Source organism: Silurus meridionalis, chromosome 24, assembly GCF_014805685.1.
Source record: "Silurus meridionalis isolate SWU-2019-XX chromosome 24, ASM1480568v1, whole genome shotgun sequence".
Classification (NCBI taxonomy): Eukaryota; Metazoa; Chordata; class Actinopteri; order Siluriformes; family Siluridae; genus Silurus; species Silurus meridionalis.
The window spans coordinates 16,231,423-16,250,301 of record NC_060907.1 but is presented as its reverse complement, the minus strand read 5'-3'; the positions used below and the strand labels follow the sequence as shown (position 1 = coordinate 16,250,301).

General features: G+C 35.7%; 1 protein-coding gene across 1 annotated transcript in view; it reads left to right on the top strand.

Annotated features, from left to right (window-relative positions):
• ptgfrnb (prostaglandin F2 receptor inhibitor b) overlaps positions 1-18,879 on the top strand; it is a 36,547-nt gene that overhangs the window by 415 nt on the left and 17,253 nt on the right. The window contains exons 2-4 of the mRNA XM_046837221.1: positions 3,031-3,396; positions 6,348-6,755; positions 13,616-13,981. Coding sequence (XP_046693177.1) covers positions 3,031-3,396; positions 6,348-6,755; positions 13,616-13,981 — 1,140 coding nt within the window. The remainder of the gene's footprint in view (positions 1-3,030; positions 3,397-6,347; positions 6,756-13,615; positions 13,982-18,879) is intronic.

Here is an 18,879-nt window from a genome sequence, read left to right as displayed (position 1 = left end):
ATTAGGCGTTTAGTGTTAATTTATATATATAAAAAAAGAGCTATTATCAATTAATGATTTAAGCTGGATATCGTTCCCACAACAAATACTGCAAGTACACATGCAGCACATATTCTTCAAATCATACAGCAAAAAGCCCGCAATATTTCAGTTTGCTCCCCTCATACAGTACCAGGGTTATCTCAGTTTCACTTCTGTGAAAATACAGAGCACATTACATTACATTACATACATTTTTCAAAGAAAGTGATTTTATAAGCAGATAGTAAAAGCAGAAATATTTATAGCACTAAATGTGTTAAAATGTATAATAAGTTCTGCAGTAATTGTCACTGTAGTAACAAAAATATTCCACCAAACTTTAATTCATTCATATGTCAAATTTAATTTACTTTTCTTCATAACAATTTAGTATAGAGAACATGTGCATATGTCCCTTAAAATACTGAAACATTAGCCATACTGATTCAGCACTCACTTATTAAGCCCCACAGAGAAGCAAAGCATGGATAACCCTTTATGGACCCCCATAACTTGTCCCCCCAATCTACACTGGACATTTTGACCAGTTTTTCATTTGAGTCAGATCTATCTGTTATTGCCTGTTAGTGCTGGGTCACCACCCCAGCAGTTTAAAAAGCCCAGGGTGAAATGCCAGCTCGTCTTTTTTGCTGCAGCAGTCCTGGTGTTTCCTGTTGGCATGTACGAGGTGCATAAGGAAGTACTAATGTCATTAACAGAAGTTGCCAGGTTTCAGCAAAATTTCCACCACAACTACTATTATTAGCAACTAACATTAGAAAGACCTGAAATGATCCTAAAAATACTTCATTTTCCTCTTCCCAGTTGTGCTTGTTTCAGATGTTTGTACGTTATCTACATAGTCTTTCGTCCCCTCTCCTAGTCTTTGCCATATATCTTACAACTGGCTCCTGGAAATGGTTATGTTCATCATAACAATCCACTGTATGCACGCACATCCTGCCTTTCTTTGTGAATTCATTAGCTGATATATAAGCCAGCTGATATACACTCACCGGCCACTTTATTAGGTACACCTGTCCAACCGCTCGTTAACGCAAATTTCTAATCGGCCAATCACATGGCAGCAACTCAGTGCATTTAGGCATGTAGACATGGTCAATATGATCTGCTGCAGTTCAAACCGAGTGTCAGAATGGGGAAGAAAGGTGATTTAAGTGACTTTGAACGTGGCGTGGTTGTTGAAGTATTTCAGAAACTGCTGATCTACTGGGATTTTCACGCATAACCATCTCTAGGGTTTACAGAGAATGGTCCGAAAAAGAGAAAATATCCAGTGAGCGGCAGTTCTGTGGGCGCAAATGCCTTGTTGATGCCAGAGGTCAGAGGAGAATGGCCAAACTGGTTCGAGCTGATAGAAAGGCAACAGTAACTCAAATAACCACTCGTTACAACCGAGGTATGCAGAAGAGCATCTCAGAACGCACAACACGTCGTACCTTGGGGCAGATGGGCTACAGCAGCAGAAGACCACACCGGGTGCCACTCCTGACAGCTAAGAACAGGAATCTGAGGATACAATTCGCACAGGCTCACCAAAATTGGACAATAGAGGATTGGAAAAACGTTGCCTGGTCTGATGAGTTTTGATTTCTGCTGCGACATTCGGATTAGTACCAATTGAGCATCGTGTCAACACCACAGCCTACCCAAGTATTGTTGCTGACCATGTCCGTCCCTCTATGACCACAGTGTACCCATCTTCTGATGGCTACTTCCAGCAGGATAATGCGTCATGTCATAAAAGAATGAATCATCTCAGACTGGTTTCTTGAACATGACAATAAGTTCACTGTACTCAAATGGCCTCCACAGTCACCAGATCTCAATCCAATAGAGCACCTTTGGGATGTGGTGGAACGGGAGATTCGCATCATGGATGTGCAGCCGATAAATCTGCCGCAACTGCGTGATGCTATCATGTCAATATGGACCAAAATCTCTGAGGAATGTTTCCAGTACCTTGTTAAATCTATTCCACGAAGGATTAAGGCAGTTCTGAAGGCAAAAGGGGGTCCAACCCTGTACTAGTAAGGTGTACCTAATAAAGTGGCCGGTGAGTGTATATGGTGTGTCTTGGCTCTAACATAATATAATATAGCTTATAAACTTAGAATGCAATGCAAACATCACTATTAGGTACCTCTTTTTCTTCTTCCTCCTTTTTTCCCTCTTTTTTTATTTGAACCTGTATATCAAAGCAGTTCACTCGGGTGGGGAAAACTGCATTATGGATGACTCAATACTGGTAAAAATAAAAGTAAAACTACATGGTATCTGGACATATGAATAAAAATGCTTAGCTGATTTGCATTAAGAAGATTTCAGTGTAAAGACCCCCCAAATTAATTGAATCACAAAATTACTGCAAAATACACATGAAAGATTAAATACACTCTGCTCAATAAAATACATGCACCTGAATGGCCATAAAGCCTATTATAATAAAGACTTATGTTAAATCTGATCATTATGGGTCTTGATATTGGTCATATTAGTTATGTTCAATCACCACCATGTAGCTTTCCCTGCTTTTGCATGGGCAAACAATACTCATAATGTAAATTCAAGGTTAATTTAACAGCATATATTGTGAGAAAATGTGGTGTTTTAGTAAACCATGGTGTATAGTATGTGAGAAATTTGCAAGTTGATTTCTACTTGTTATGACCCAGTCTAGGTTAGGTTATGTGAGTAAAGGCATGAGAGTGTGTGTGAAAGAAGTATCAGAGTACCACTGAAGCAGTACAGAAAGGCCCAGAATGCAGTGTGGAATGGGCGATCCTACATAAACTGAAAAAACATACAAACATCCACAAGACATTGCAGGTTTAACCTACTTGCTCTTAAATGTTTAACCTTTTGTTTATACAGTACTAAACATCACTTATTTAGGTGTGTGTGTGTGTGTGTTCTGGGCAAATGTGTATAAGCAAATTTGAATATGACTACATTACACCATACCTTTTACAATTTTTGTATTTTTAGGTTTAACTGTTGGACGAAAGGTATCACTTCCAGCAGGCCCTCTGCTCCGAGTGGAGGGTGAAGCACTGTCTTTACGTTGTGAAGTATCAGATTATCAGGGCCCCAAAGAGCAGGAGTTTGACTGGAAAGTAACAAATGGGTCAAAAACCATTCAAGTTGTCTCCACTTTCGAATCCTCGTTTCCAGATCTGACATTAATGGACAGGGTGTTGACTAATGACATCAGTGTGAAAAGAATTGATGAAAGAACAGTGGAGCTGAGGATTAAAAAAGCCAGGGTGACTGACAGTGGGATTTTCACTTGCAGTACGCCAAGTACCGATTCTGTTATCACTGGAAACTATGAGGCAGATGTGATGCTGAGAGGTAAGTTGAATTTTAATAAGATGTTATATGTTGTTCTCTTATAAAGAAATCTATAATTCAGTCTTTCGGCCTTTTTTTGCACATCACTATTAGACTAGTACTTTGTTAAATATACACTATGTGGACAAAAGATCTTTCCTGCCATATGTGGTTCTTTTCCAACTGTTACCACTAAGCTGGAGGCACTTTTTTTGGCAATTGTGAATAAATGTTAAATGTTCCATACAATGCACAGTTATTGGCACACGTAGGAAGCGAAGCCAGAAAATTAAGATAAGGAAAGAAGAAAACACAAAAAATGTTAAGTTTAGGGATACGTAGTGTACAGTAGTGATAGTAAAAAACGAGTTTTCCCTCCGCTTATCGCCTCTACCCCCCACCACCCACTCACCCCACCGGCATTTTCGTTAGCTCAAGTCGTCTCATCTCCAAGGAAAATTCACTGAATAAAACCTTATTATATATTTACATACTCTTTCTATTATGTTTTTATACAAGATTTGTTATTTAGAAATGTATTTTTCAATTTAATAACATGAAACATAAAAACTGGGTGTCATTTTAAGGGTTGGCATGAATTAATGCCATTTTAAGTATTTTCAAAATGAAAAACTGATTTGATGTGCGAGCAAATTGAGATACGAGCTCGTCCACAGAACGAATTAAACTCGTAGGTCAAGTTACCACTGTATTTCTCTGGGGAGTTTATCATTTGTCATCGTCGTGCGCCACCGGTGGAAGTTTTTCTCCTGAACACAGGTGAGGTGCGTTTTTTCGTTTGGAAATTTCATTGGTCTAATGTTATGTCGCTCAGTTTTTTGGCTTGAAGTTTGTAAAAATCCATATATTAGCTGCTTCGTTGTTTAAGCCGCGGGGTTCAAAACGTGGGGAAAAAGTAGCAGCTTATATTCCGAAAAATACGGTATATGTTTTATAGTGGTATAAATATAAGACAACACATTCTCTAGTGATGAAAACTAGAGTGCAATTATATTGTAGATAAATTATTGTTACCGGTAATCTTTATTGCTCAAAATTGAAGGACTATTATCTGTTCTCCTGCAAGATTTAACAAAATAATCAGAGCACTTCAACACAGTCGTCAAGTGTTTTTTTTTATTTATTTTGTCGTTTCAACCATATACAGCAGAGGACACAATGAAAGAAAATAACACAAAGCAACACAAATTGACCGAACATAACCAAAAAACTAAAACAGACATATACACCGGACATTACATAAAGTGTGTGTGTGTGTGTGTGTGTGTGTGTGTGTGTGTGTGTGTGTGTGTGTGTGTGTGAGTGTATGTGTGTGTGTGAGGGGTGTGTGCTCAGCCACAATGCTGGTGTATGTGCAGATGCAGCATCTTGTGTAAATATCTGTGATGGAGGGAAGAGAAACTCTGACGATCTTCTCATCTGTCCTCATTCTCAGCTGTAGCGTATTGCAATCCATGTCACTGAAGCTGCTTAGAATGCTTTTAAAAATTACTCTGTATAGTGGCTTTCCTTAGCCTTCTTAGGATGTAAAGATACCGCTGGGCTTTCTTGTTAATGAAGCTGTGATGAGGGACTAAGTGAGGATTGCCTGTTGAACACCAAAGAATAGGGTGTAGTTGATGATCTCCGCATATATGTCCTTCTGAGGTCAACATCAATTTTTTTGTGTTATCCACATTCAGAGACCGGTTGTTGGCTTTATACCAATCTTTTAATCTCTGCACTTACTTTCTGTTCACTGACTCTGTTTTTGCTAAGGAGATTCACCATGGTTGTGTTATAGTTGAGCTTAATGATACATTTGTGTATCACATTTGTGAGTTAGCAGTGTGAACAGCAGGGGACTTGATCAATAAAATTGGTCTGCACAGTCAAAAACTCCACCAACAATGAGCAGTAGTTAGAATCTGGCACACTATTCCATGTTGACATCAACACACAAGCCACTGCCACAAGCCTTATCACACATTGATTTATTTCTGTCAGCACAAAACGAGGCTAGCCCATCTAGCTGAAAAGTGAATATAATTTATTGTGGTACTTAAGTAGCTTTTTTGTTTATCTGTACTTTACTGAAGTATTTTCATTTGGGGAAACTTTTAGTTTAACTTCACTAAATTTCAAAGTCAAATATTTAACTTTTTACTCAACTACAATCAGCAAAATCAGTCGTTCCTTTTTATTTATGAGGATAAAAACTTCACTGATCAAACACACAGCGATCCACCAATCAGGGTTGAGCACATGCTGTGTGACATCAATAATAATAGGACATTAGTCATAATAAATTATAGTACTTTGGATACTTAAGTACAGTTAAATGTAAATACTTTTGTACTTTTATTTAAGTGAAAGATTAAATGAACTTTTACTGGAGTAATATATTACCGAGTGTATAAAGTGCATGGTTTGTGTACTTCTTCCACCACTGCCTCCAAGTACCCATGGTCATTTACAATTCAACATTGGGTATGTATGCTTTTAGGTGCTCTTATAAAGGAAATATTTACTTTACCTTTACAATCTTAAAAATGTCAATATTGATTCCAGAATTATAGACAGTATTACTATTTGTGCTATAAGTTATATGAATGTAATAGGTCTATGTCTTTTCTGTGTGTATTTTAGACAGTCTTATAAAGGTTTTTTCTTGTAGAAACACAATGTCAGGCAAGTCATTACTCAATATAGGTAAAGACAGGTTATTCAAGTCAGAGTAAAGAGTAATTTTGCAATATGCTATCCAAATCTGCATGTGTGTGCATGAGAAAGAGTGTGTGTGTGTGTGTGTGTGTGTGTGTGTGTGTGTGTGTGTGTGTGTGTGTGTGTGTGTGCGTGCGTGTGTGTGTATGTTTGTGTGAATTTTTTGTTCATTCATGTAAGCCTGTTATTACTGGCCAACACCTGTGCTTATTTCTTGAAAATATGTCCTTTTTCTTGTTTGCCTGCAGTAATTCATAATGCACTGGTTGTGGTTACCCAAGAACCAGCCAAATTAGTCCACGAGGGCAGACAGATAAATCTTCTCTGCAACATCACTCAAGACTACATTGAAGGAATTTACCTATCAGTTACATGGTCTGTTAAAAAGGATCAGTCACAAGAGCAGGATCTCCTTACTTTTGGACCCGATTCAGGTGTTACTGTTGGAGAGAATTTTATCCACCGCTATGCAGATGGGGAAATGCGTCTGCACTTGGAAAATGCTGGTTCCTACAGCCTTGTGCTTTCTGGAGCAGTGCCTGCAGACCAGGGTATGTATTTGTGTACTGCCAAGCAGTGGACCAGAGAGCAGGGCACCTGGAACAGCATACAGGAAAAGGCAGAGGTCATAGGTGAAGTGGCTGTTATCCCAACAGGTGAGGCTGGTTAAAAATACTTTAGACTGACATTTGAATGTGTGTGAATATCTATACAGACCTTTTTAACAAATATTTAATAAATGTTTAAAATTGTGTAAAAGATGTAAATACATTGCAAGTAATATCAAAATGAGAGTAATAATTCTCTGAGCAAATCATATGTGACTGCTTTCCAGCAGTCACATATATTTATAATATATTTTATGTAAAGTAGTTTGGGAAAAAACACAATTTCTTAAAAACATGGCTTAATTATCATCAAATACAAAAAGAAATATGTTGAGCTTTTAAGCATTATGAATATACAGATACTGCCTTTATGCAACACCCCAAATAAGTAGTCTGGTCCATAATTATTTTGACATTGACACCTTTATTTTAGTATTTTGGCCCTGTAATCTCCAAATAAGGTAAATGGTGTAAAAATTACAGTACGTTTTATATGTGGTCCCATCCCACCCCTGCCCATTCCTTGCTGATCCTCTCTTATGCCTCTGTCAGTGTAATTGATATCTTATGTAATATGTGTAATCTGAAACAAAAAAATAATAATAATATGGTATTTTGGATCATTATTATAAGCTCAATTTACCCATTTCCTCACACAACTCAGTACTTTCTCTGGACTAATCTGTGCATCCCATTCATTGAAGAGTCTGAAAGATCTGAACTTTGATAGTTTGATGGCTCCACAATGTGAAACATTAGTTACATTTTTTTACATGACTTTAGAATTAAGCATGTAAAATAGTCATGGCCTGTAGAATTAAGGGCTCTGATTTTGTGATATACAGTGGAACCCAGTTATGTCGATGTCCTAGGGGGTCGCCAAAAAGCATCGAGGTAACCAAAGATCGAGATAAACGAAAATGTGCGTTAATGATGTGCGTTAATAAATGAGAATGTGCATGCACGTGTTTTTGAAGGGTTTTTTTACACAACAGCGTTGCTGCGATTTGTTTGATGAAGGCATCCTATAAAAATACATACAGTACATGTTTATCTGTCAGGAATCCACCTGACACGCTGAAGGGGGCCGAAGGGGGCGTGGCAGGTGGATTCCTGACAGATAAACATGTACTGTATGTATTTTTATAGGATGCCTTCATTCAGCTTTCTCGGCCGCTTTCTCTGAAGCTCCGCTTCAATCGCGCACATATGGTGCTCGTTTATCATCATCACCAGCTCCTATTTAAACTACCACACACTCACTGTCCGTTATTGTTGGTATATGTTGGTTCACGGCGGTCGTTGTTATCGCGCATGCGTTTCCCGGTACGTGCCTTCCCACCGGCACTCTCTCAACGGCTGCTCTTTTCTTCCCAAAGCGCATCATGGATTCCCCCCGATCCTGCCGGTGTTCATTCTATGCTTTTGCTCATCCCACATTCTGCGCCGCCAAGTGCAGCTTTCGCCTCCCGTTCATCGCATAACATTTAACAACAAAAGGCATATGTGCACTAACTAACAGCATAGATTCACCAGTATACAATACAACACCTGTAGCAGCTGTAAGGCTTGATTTTTCAGCCACTTCCGCGAGTTCTTCTGCGGCTGCACAGCGCCGATCAAGATAACCGACGTTAAATGGCAAATTTTTCCCCCCTTGTTTGAGATATTAGGGTTCGACATAACCGATAAAAAATGCTTAGAAAAAGCGAGAATTTGGCGGTTCCACTTCAAAAACGTCGACTTAATAGGGTTGTCGAGGTAACCGAGGGCGAGATAACCGGGTTCTACTGTAATTAAATATGGTGGCATTTGGTACTTTCTCTCAGGTCTAGGCAGCACTGTATGGGACTCTGTACTTTTATAACAATGGAAGTATGTAAGATGAATATCTGCTCCTCAGTAAACCATCAACACCAACTTTTCTGTGGTCTATCTGAATCTAATAGGCAACTGGGATGAACCCAGGAGGTTGTTTTTCAGTTTTCTCCCTAATTTTTCATGGTCATTTCTCACCATGAGGTGAGATCTTACCCTGTGTCCTATCATAAATTAGCTACCAACTATGAAGGGTGACAGACAGAGGTGGAAAGTAATGAAGTACAATTACTTCTGTTACTGTAATTGAGTAGTTTTTTGTGTACTTTTAAAAGTAGCTTTTAAAAATTTGTAAAAGAAAAATGCAAATAAAAATGAACAAAAAGCCATGGTGCAGACCCAACTGGTATCCAAAGCTTTTAAAATTAAAACTGGTATCCAAAGCTTTTAAAATTAAAACTGGTATCCAAAGCTTGTAAAATTGTAAAAAAAAAAAAAAAAGTAATTTACTGCAGACATGGAAGCATTTATATACAAGTGAACATCTTTTTATTAAACAAACAAAGCCTTCCCCATGCATTCATGTATATAACTGCTTGCAAAGGAAAAACCCAGAGGATACAGGAATAAGCATACATGTACTCAATTATCACCAACATGCCTGCTGTATACTGTAACTAACTTAAAGACAAATCATCAATTACCAATGAACTTATTCTAATAAACAGTATTCACAAATTTTTACAAACATCTTTTTATCATCAATGTAATTAGAGCTGCAATAACCAGTTGATAAAATTGATCACCGATAACATCAACAAATGTCATTATCGATTAGTTGGGCTGCTTAAGTTATGGTTACGGTGACAGTAAGACAACAGCCGCCTGCGAAAATGGCAGACAGTACAGGGCCAACCGGCAGCAGGAACAAGTGTGCGTCCAAGTGATCCAAGGCATGGGAACATTTAAAATTAAACACAAGTCTAGGAGCATTTTATATTAAACGCAACAAAGAAAACTGTACCCAGAAGTTTTGCAAAGCTGAAGCTTGTTTGGGATTGAAGTACCACAGTGATGCACGAGCAAGTGAAAAGAAAACACACTGGTGTTATGGATGAAAGCGAAACATCAGCACGGTGAGCAGAAACTGTATTTCATCATGTGAAAATGGTGTAGTTTAATAAAGTGCTATTGTGTAAACTGTTTGTAACTTCGGGAAAATCACACTGGATCTGTTCTGTCGTGACTCGCGAGCTTCAGGTTGCGCAATCAGCTCGCTCACAACATCGTGATGACTGGATTAAAATGGTGCGAACAAACCTCAAACTTAAAAGCAGCAAATAACAGCAGCAGTAACTGATTATGTTTTTAGTCACTGTTGTGGTTTTCAGCGAATGATTATGCATTTGTACACCAATGTATATTTATTCTTTTTTTTTTTAGGCCTGTTAACTTGCTGCGTTTTTCCATTCCATTCTCTTTTTATGACTACAACAACAGCAAACGTATCTGTATTTACTGCGGCTTTCCATTCAAATTCTTGTTTTCAATGTGTGTATATGTTTAAACTATGTATCTATATATATATATATATATATATATATATATATATATATATATATATATATATATAAAATTTAATTATTATACAAAATTAAATTAATTATTAATTATAGATGCTTTAAGCTTTACAACTAAACAAAAAATGTCAAAACAATGTTGTATTTTTTTTATATAGATTTTTTTAAACATGGCTGTCAACTTGCCATCTGCAATTTTTATTAAAAATAATACAAATGTTGATTTACACAAATTGCTTCATCTTGCATACTCAAATGTTTTTATTTTTTTTATTTTATTTTTTTACAGAAAACAACCCAGCATGAGTGAATTTGTTTAAAGGACAAATTTCCCACTCACTTCTCAACAAGCAACTACTATAAGCTTTAAAAAATGTCAAGATTAAAGATAGTTAAAGTCAATATGTGTCTTTTAAATTTATTAAATTACTATATATAAATACTCTGAATTAGGGTTTTTATATAGATATTAGGCAAAATTTCTAATAAAAAAGTGTTTTTTTTTCAATCCGATTAATCGAGAAGAAGAAGACAATTGTCTGATTAAACGATTTTATATATATATATATATATATATATATATATATATATATATATATATATATATATATATATATATATATCAAAATAAAAATAAATCGTTAGTTGCAGCACTTATTTGTTTGCACAACTAAACATTGCTTGCAATAACTTTATTAAACCTGCAGATTCTTTCAGTTGATGTATGTTTTGGTTCATTGTCTTGTTGCATGAGGAAACTTCTCCCAATTAGAACAGATGCTTTCCTAAATGTTTAGCCCAAGCTTTGACACTAACTCCACTGTGCTGACCAATGAGCTTGTGTGCTTTGGATAATGAGAAAAACGGATTTTCTCTACAGTTTAACTTTCCATCATTTTGGTGTCAAATTAATTTTGTGGTATTACCTTGATATGACATATGACACTTTCAATATTCCTGCTCGCTTGAAAAATTCTGAAATTCAGTTTAATTATTTTATATAGATTTTTTGATCTAAAAACTAAATGTCTTTGGTATAAAGCAAAAATAATCTTCGTTTCAAATTCTTTCATAGGGACCTGTATATCAAATACAATGTGTGGTCAAACTATGGGCCTTGCTCAAATCTGTTCCAGCATGGTACTGCCCATATGCACAAACTAAGGTCCATAGAGACATCATTCACTAAAGTTGGATTGGACAAACTCAGTGGAGGTTATTGTAGGGGACCCAATCTGGAAATGGATGTTCACTTGCACATACAGCTATAATGGTCATGACAAACATTTGGCCATATAGTGTATGTATATGAAATTGCAAACCTATTAATTTAGTAATTTAGGCCAGAAAATAACTGGCATGTTTATGTTTATGTTTATTTTTATTTCTCATGTTTGGTGAATGAATGTCATAGTACATAAACAATTTTTCTATAGTCTCAGGTAGAATGTTTAGATTATTTTTCAACATACTAAACATCATATTGAAAGTTTTTTTTTTTAGTTTCAGTGGAATTCTAGGTAGTTTGCAGGTCTCTAATGGGAAAGATTACATAGACATTTCATTATATTGCTAGACTCAAGTTTCAATGGGTGGTCTAACAGCTGTGCACTCTCTGCAGTGCATACCTAGTTGTAATTAAATGTTGTGTGGTAAGACTACATAGCAACTCAGTAAGTGTATCCCTGGTAACGAAAGCTAAACAGTTGGGTTTGTGAGAAAATTCCCAGACGCAAAATGTGTATACAGAAATCCCCCGTTTATCACAGTAGTTACGCTACAAAACCCCAGAAAAAACAAAAGAAAAACCGTGATAAATGGACGACACCCCAAAATATTAAAAAAATATATATAAATAGAAAAATATATTTGTTGTTGTTTAAGCCACAAATCATCCTCTCACACACTTTAAACACACAGAAACATTTGCAAGAATATAGCGAGATAAATTTGGTGTAAATTAGAAATACGGTGCACTGTATCACATTTATAGTGAGTACATGTACTGTACAGTATACAGTTCTGCAGTAGTGTAGCCTATGCATAGTTTCTCTGCTTGTTTATTGTTTCAAGTGTCTTCTTATGCCAAAAACGAGGCTAAGTTAAAGCAGGGGATTACTGTATTTAATGTGTGTGAATTTCTAGAAAAAATTAGATAATTTATGTAAAACCATAAATTTGTGATTTGTCCAATCTCTTAAAACCTAACAAAAATACAAAGAAAAGATATTACATGTTTTCAATGACTAACTTAAACTGAGACCTCCGCACCACCTGCATCAAGAATAACTTATTTCTTTCGGATCATCCGTATTCGTGATCCGCATGTTCGATTTGGCAGGCTTTTGGCAGGTTTTTCTATATGGCTGCCTTCATAAATTGACTTACTAAATTTTGCAGGGAAATCTTTGCAGATTTTGAAAAAGTTTTAGTAAAAATAAAGTTTATGTTGTTACTGATTTTTTTATGTGAATATGTACTTTTTTGAAGCAACTAATAATTTATATTTTTTAAAGAATGTTATAGTAAAATTGTGTTAAAAAAAATGTCAAATATGATACAAGAGGTATAAAGGGTAATTTAGCTTAGTCATCAATGTATTGCATTTCATGATGCAATCTGCATTATTCCTGCCACAACATCAAATGCAAATACAATACAAATAAATAATAAGTTTTTATTATTTATTTAACTAATTAAAATTCAATTCAAGAGCAGTTATGGGAAGATAAAAATGATGTTGAGTAGGAGTGGACATTCCAAATGCAATAATAAGTCTTATAAAATAAACAGTACATTTACATTGTTGTGATCAGTAAATTGTCATAAATGTCCAATGTATCAAATATGATAAAACATTTGTAAATGATAATCAATTGTTGTTGTTTTTTTTGTTTAAAGACCTCATAAACACTTCAATTTCCAAAGAATCTTCCAATTTTCTGTTAATTATTTCATATGTCAAGCTTCACATGGTTTATTGTATTTTGTAAATGTTAATAGATTTAGAAAATAAAAAATAATATAGCAACATTTTGGAAGATTTTGCAATAATCAGGTATTGAGCACGAATGGGCAGAAATTTCACCTAAAATAAAAATTAGTATCCTCAGTTCCCAAATGATTGAAAAGTATAATTAAAGGGAAAGGTGATGTAACACAGTGGTAAACATGCCTAAGTCCCAACTTTGTTTTGAGTTGCAGGCATTAAATTTGTTAATATTAACAAAATAAAATTAAGTGGATCAGTAAAACATTCTCTTATCCTCTTTAAATAAAGTTTCAGGAGAAATAACAAATCACAGCTGTTTGTTTTTAATTGAATTTTAGAAAATATCCCTACTTGTATACAAATGTGGTTTATATGTATTAAATGTGTTGCATTTGCTTTAGATAGCACTTTTAACAATGGAGCATTGATTTAACATTGTCCCAAAGAACCTTTTTTTATTTTGTCATCAGTAATTATTGTAATGTTAACATTATTTCTTCTTAATTTTTTTATTACAGCTAAATCACTCACTGTACGGGTCCTGGATAGTACCGTCCTTAACCCAGGAGACAATCTGAATCTCACTTGCTTGGTTTCTTCGGATGACCTTACTGTTTTAGAACTTGAAGTGACATGGCTGCTGAATGAGACACAGATTCTTAGCCACCTTAGTCGAGATGGATTGGTGGGAAAAGCTCCAGAAGTATTCAGCGTTAACCAGGTTGGAGAGGGTAATTACAGACTGGAGATCCACAGCGTTGATGTTTCTGATATGGGACTTTACTCATGTAGGGTTAGGGCATGGATACAACAGAGACAGGGAAAATGGTACCAGTCTGCAGAGAAAACATCAACCCCTGTACAAGTTGTGATCCAGCCAGAAGGTGAGTTAACTCTGAAAAAATGTGTTTATGTATTGACAATAGTCAGTCAAAACATCACCAATATAGTTAATAATAAGCCTGAGATGCTATTTCACAAAACATAGAGAATTTTGTGAAAAAATAAGTAAATAAATATGGATTTGTCCTGTAACTTGTATAACTAGCATGTGCATTTACTGTCTGGTAGCTATGATCTGGTAGCATTTAGGTAATTATTTATTTTTTTATTTTTTTAAATTGGATGCAATAGCTTTGTACTGTTCTATTTCAAAACCAGCGGTCAGGGATTGATAAAAAATAAAATAAAAATGTATATTGTTTCACATTGAAAAAATGCTTTTAAATGTTTGCATATGTTGGTCATGTTAATACCAATCAGTAATCATTTGAATGCCACAGCTTTTTTGCCTTGTCCCTTCATGGACACAATTTAACACAATCCTTGATTGGCTATTTCCTTGTATTTGTTTATTTCACATGTGAGAAAGCCTGGTGTGCAGTCTGTGTTTAAAATTGTTCAGTGAAGTTGAGGTCAGGGCCCTGTGCAGGCCACTTAAGTTCTTCCGCTCAATTTTTGGCAAATCATTTTCTTCACAGGCGTCACATTGTGGACTTTTTGTGCTGGAACATGTTTGGGGTAAAGGCCCTTTGTTTTAATAGAAATTGCCACAGCATAGCACAAGTTCATCCTGTACAAATGCGAGCTTCCAACTCGTGGCAAGAAAATTAAATGTTATGGTGTTATGGAGTCACCTGTCTTTGATTACTGAGGGCAGAACTGACAGAAAGACCCACAACCCAAAGACCCATTAGCAGCAAGTAAAAATGGCTATAGTAAAGAAAACCCAGAATTTTACGAGGTCCTTGGGTTTCAGACATTACGCTGACTGACGAACTTAATGATCCTTATATTTATAATTGTCAGCCTGGCTTGTTTTATTGTGCCAATGCACATAAAAACATTTAATTAAATTAATTATCTATTATTTACTTACCGTAATTTTTGGACTATTAATATAAGCCAAAATATAAGCCGCACCCACTGAATTTGACAAAGATTTTTATTTTGAACATAAATAATCCGCACCTGTCTATAAGCCGCATGTCTACACTAAAACTAATTAACTGTACACAGGCTTTAATGAAAGACAGTGTCTGTTACACGGTTTGTATCTAAACAGTAGCCTACTAAGAAAGTCATTGTTCATTGTCTTCCTCCTTCCTTTCACAACTATTTCTCTCGAGAGTTTATCTTTTGGCATTGTCGTGCGTTTAAAAATCACCATCGCGTGAATCTTTTCTCCCGATGGCGTGCAGCTCAGAACACAGGTGAAGTGCGTTTTTTTCACGCCCAGATGTTTTCAGCGTGACGAATGATTCGCATTTCCTGTAGACAGTCCGAGTGAGCGGCAGGTCAAATGCCAGAGGAACCGCATCCATATTTATGATTCAGTGGGAGCACATCTGATATAATATAAAGAGTTTCATTGGTTCACCTGAACCCGTTTGGCAATTTCATTGGTCTAATGTTATGGGGCCAAGTTTTTTGTCTTGAAGTTTGTGAAACCGGGAAAAACCCAGGAAAATTCCATAAATTAGCCGCTTCATTGTTTAAGCCACGGGGTTCAAAGCGTGGGAAAAAAAGTAGCGGCTTATAGTCTGGAAAATACGGTATATATCTTTTCCTAACCTGTTATATAGGTATTAATCAAAAATGTATATTTTTTCTGAACTGTTAAATGTAAAAGTTCTAGGAGCTCTCGTTTTTCCTTGATGGATCAGTAGGCATGACTATGTTATATAATCAATTAATTGCATATTCTAACTTCAACTAGTTTTTAAAAAATGTTTATTAAAAAGATATTAATAACCTTTTATAGCTTTGAAATAAAAATGTTTATAATATTGCCTATAACACGGTTCCCTGGTGGTCTAGTGGTTAGGACGCGGCGCTCTCACCAGGGAACCGACCCCAGCCATTAGGGTTGCATAAACCTTAGTGCCGGTCCCGGATAAATGTGGAGGTTTGCGTTAGGAAGGGCATCCAGCGTAAAAATCATGTGCCACATTAAACATGCTGATGATCCCCTGTGGCAACCCCTAACGGGAGAAGCTGAAAGAAAGTTTATATTGCCTATAACACAGGGCTTGCTTGCAGGAACATGGGCAAGTATGGTGATTAACACCTGTCAGCATCTGTTTCCCATTAGATGCTAAAGGGACTTTAAATTACGCTTTAATGTGTTCTGAAACTTATACATTTGTACAATTATACCAGGGGTCACCAACCTTTTTGACACAGAGTCTTCTCTTTTCTTGGTACCGACTAATGTGAATGGCTACCAGTTTGATACACAATTCTGAAATAACAAATTTGCTCAATTTACCTTTAATTATATGTTATTATTAATAATTAATGATATTCATCTATGTCAAACTTAACATTGAACTCAAAATTTAACACACTAAAACAATGTTTTTTTAACATAAATATGAATAACAATAGACAGGAATATTATTCCAGAATAAATAAATGTAAAAAAAAAAGCTGAAGCGCTGCATTATGGGATCTGTAGTTTTTGTTATCAGCACTTCATTTTGCCGGGCCATTAATAAAAATAATAATAGATCTATATAAAATCATCTCACGGGCCAGATATAATTGTACGTCGGACCAGATTTGACACTGAGTTTGACACCCCTGATCTATGTGAAGACACTGATCATGTTAATGATTTCTCACAATAATTATCAACAATCATTTAACAAGGTAGGAAACAGCTATTTTTAGAAACGGCTCACGGGCGACTCTTGTGGTCCTTGTGGGCGACCCCTGTATTATACATTTGTACCAGGAGCATCTTTACAAGAAATATCACTGGCAAGTTATTGAACAACACCAAGCAAGACAGGTGAGTTCTCCAGGACCCAGAACGTAGTGGAGGATTTCAGCCATCCAAACGATAAAGCATTCTCTTTGTTGCTGTCAGGAAAAAAATACTCTCTGAAGACCAACTTTGAGAAAATTAGTTAATATTCCTACATAATATTTCGACAGCTTGGTCCCTCACCCTGGAGTACACCAATTGTAAGAAATTGTAATTAACAAATAGCATTTTCTTTTGGATTTTTTTGGAAAATAATCATTAATAGACTGTTTGAAGCCTGTGTGAATTTACTGACAGGGAGGTTCTTCTAGGGAAAAGTTGCATTTCTCTATGCACCAATGCTGGTTGATCAACAGGGCCTGTAACAGCCCAACTTGAAATGCCATCTGGTCCTGCTGCTTTTCTGGTGTTTGTTCTCCTGGAAGCTTTCATTATGTCATGCTCCAAAATTAGAGTGTTTCTGCTCTGACATTCTCCTCGTGCATGCTGCCATTAACACTGTTATAGTAGTTCACGTGTGTCTTTAGTGCTTTTAGCAGAAGCCTTGGAGTGACAATGGAAAGTGTTCTGCTTATCTGTTGAAGTGTCGGCATTCACCATCCCTACTATAAGTTTTTACAGTCATATAGCCTTGCTTTGCCTTCTTTCCCACTCTATGCATATTCCTACAATTTCAGATTACTGTACACAGGGTAACACTGACCACAGCTGTTTCTATTTACACCTGTGATTAGATTTAAATTTGTTGTAATTGTCTTTGCATTACATGACATACTACATAAAAGCCTACAGGTAATTAGACACAATTTAAAATGCAAATGGAACAGGATACTCTGGTCATTGCATTGTTTGGGGGAAAAAAAAAAAAATATATATATATATATATATATATATATATGTTAAAGAACGTGAAACTCAATAATAATAAAAAACATGAGCACTTGTGTAAACATCACATCGGTTAATAAAAGGAAAATAATTTTGTTTACATAAATAGTTGTAATTCATGATTGGTTATATGGATTTTACTCAAAACTAAAATACATGTTTCATACAGACATAGAATTGCTTAGGTATGGTCATGAATAGGGGAGAGGATTGAGTCCAAATAGCTGTTCAATTTGATCTCATTTTGAATCTCTACTGCAAATCGCAAATAAAGCAGTTTTGCTTATCATCTGATAGCAGCAAAATAACAATTTTCTTGGTGTGGTATTTAACAAAAACATGTAAAATAATAAAAAATATATGTAAATATAAAAAAAGAAATCTAAAAATTAAAAACAAAAATATCAGAGAAAATAAAACAGCATGTTCAATGAGTACAGCGTGAGTACAATCAGATGCCAGTGCAGTAATCATACTATAATCATACAAGCTATAATTATACTCTTAACTCTAAACTTTTACAAAATCCTATGCATACCTTTACTATAACTCTCCCATCATGCCTTTCTATTCTGGGGTGTTGGGGGTGGGGGTGGGGTTGGCAGTTTGGGAAAACAACTGGAAATGACACTGAATCCTAATTCTTTTTATAGAGCACTACTTGTTCTAAATACATTTTGCATTATGGAACAGGAACCTGTATACCCAGGGTATGTATATTTAGTCTTGAACCATAATATGTATGTTTGAGGTGTCTGTACAGCCTACTTAAAAATACCACTTATTTTCACGTGTTTCAATATTAATAGTGCTACAAGAGTCTTGTAATTACATTTGTATAAGATGCTAATAGAACAGGCAGTTGTACCAGCAATAGTGCCTTAGTTTGTCTTTTCACAGATTTATTTTTCAACTGAACCTTGCTTACATACAGTGCTTAATTTTTGTTAATGTTGTCCTTTTTCCAAATTATAAATTTTATATTGAAATACGTCGTACAGCCAGGAAAAAACACTTTACAGTTACAGAGAAAGTCTAAGAGAGAGAGAGAGAGAGAGAGAGAGAGAGAGAGAGAGAGAGAGAGAAAGGAAAAGATAAGAGAGAATAGGCAGTTTGGGGAGT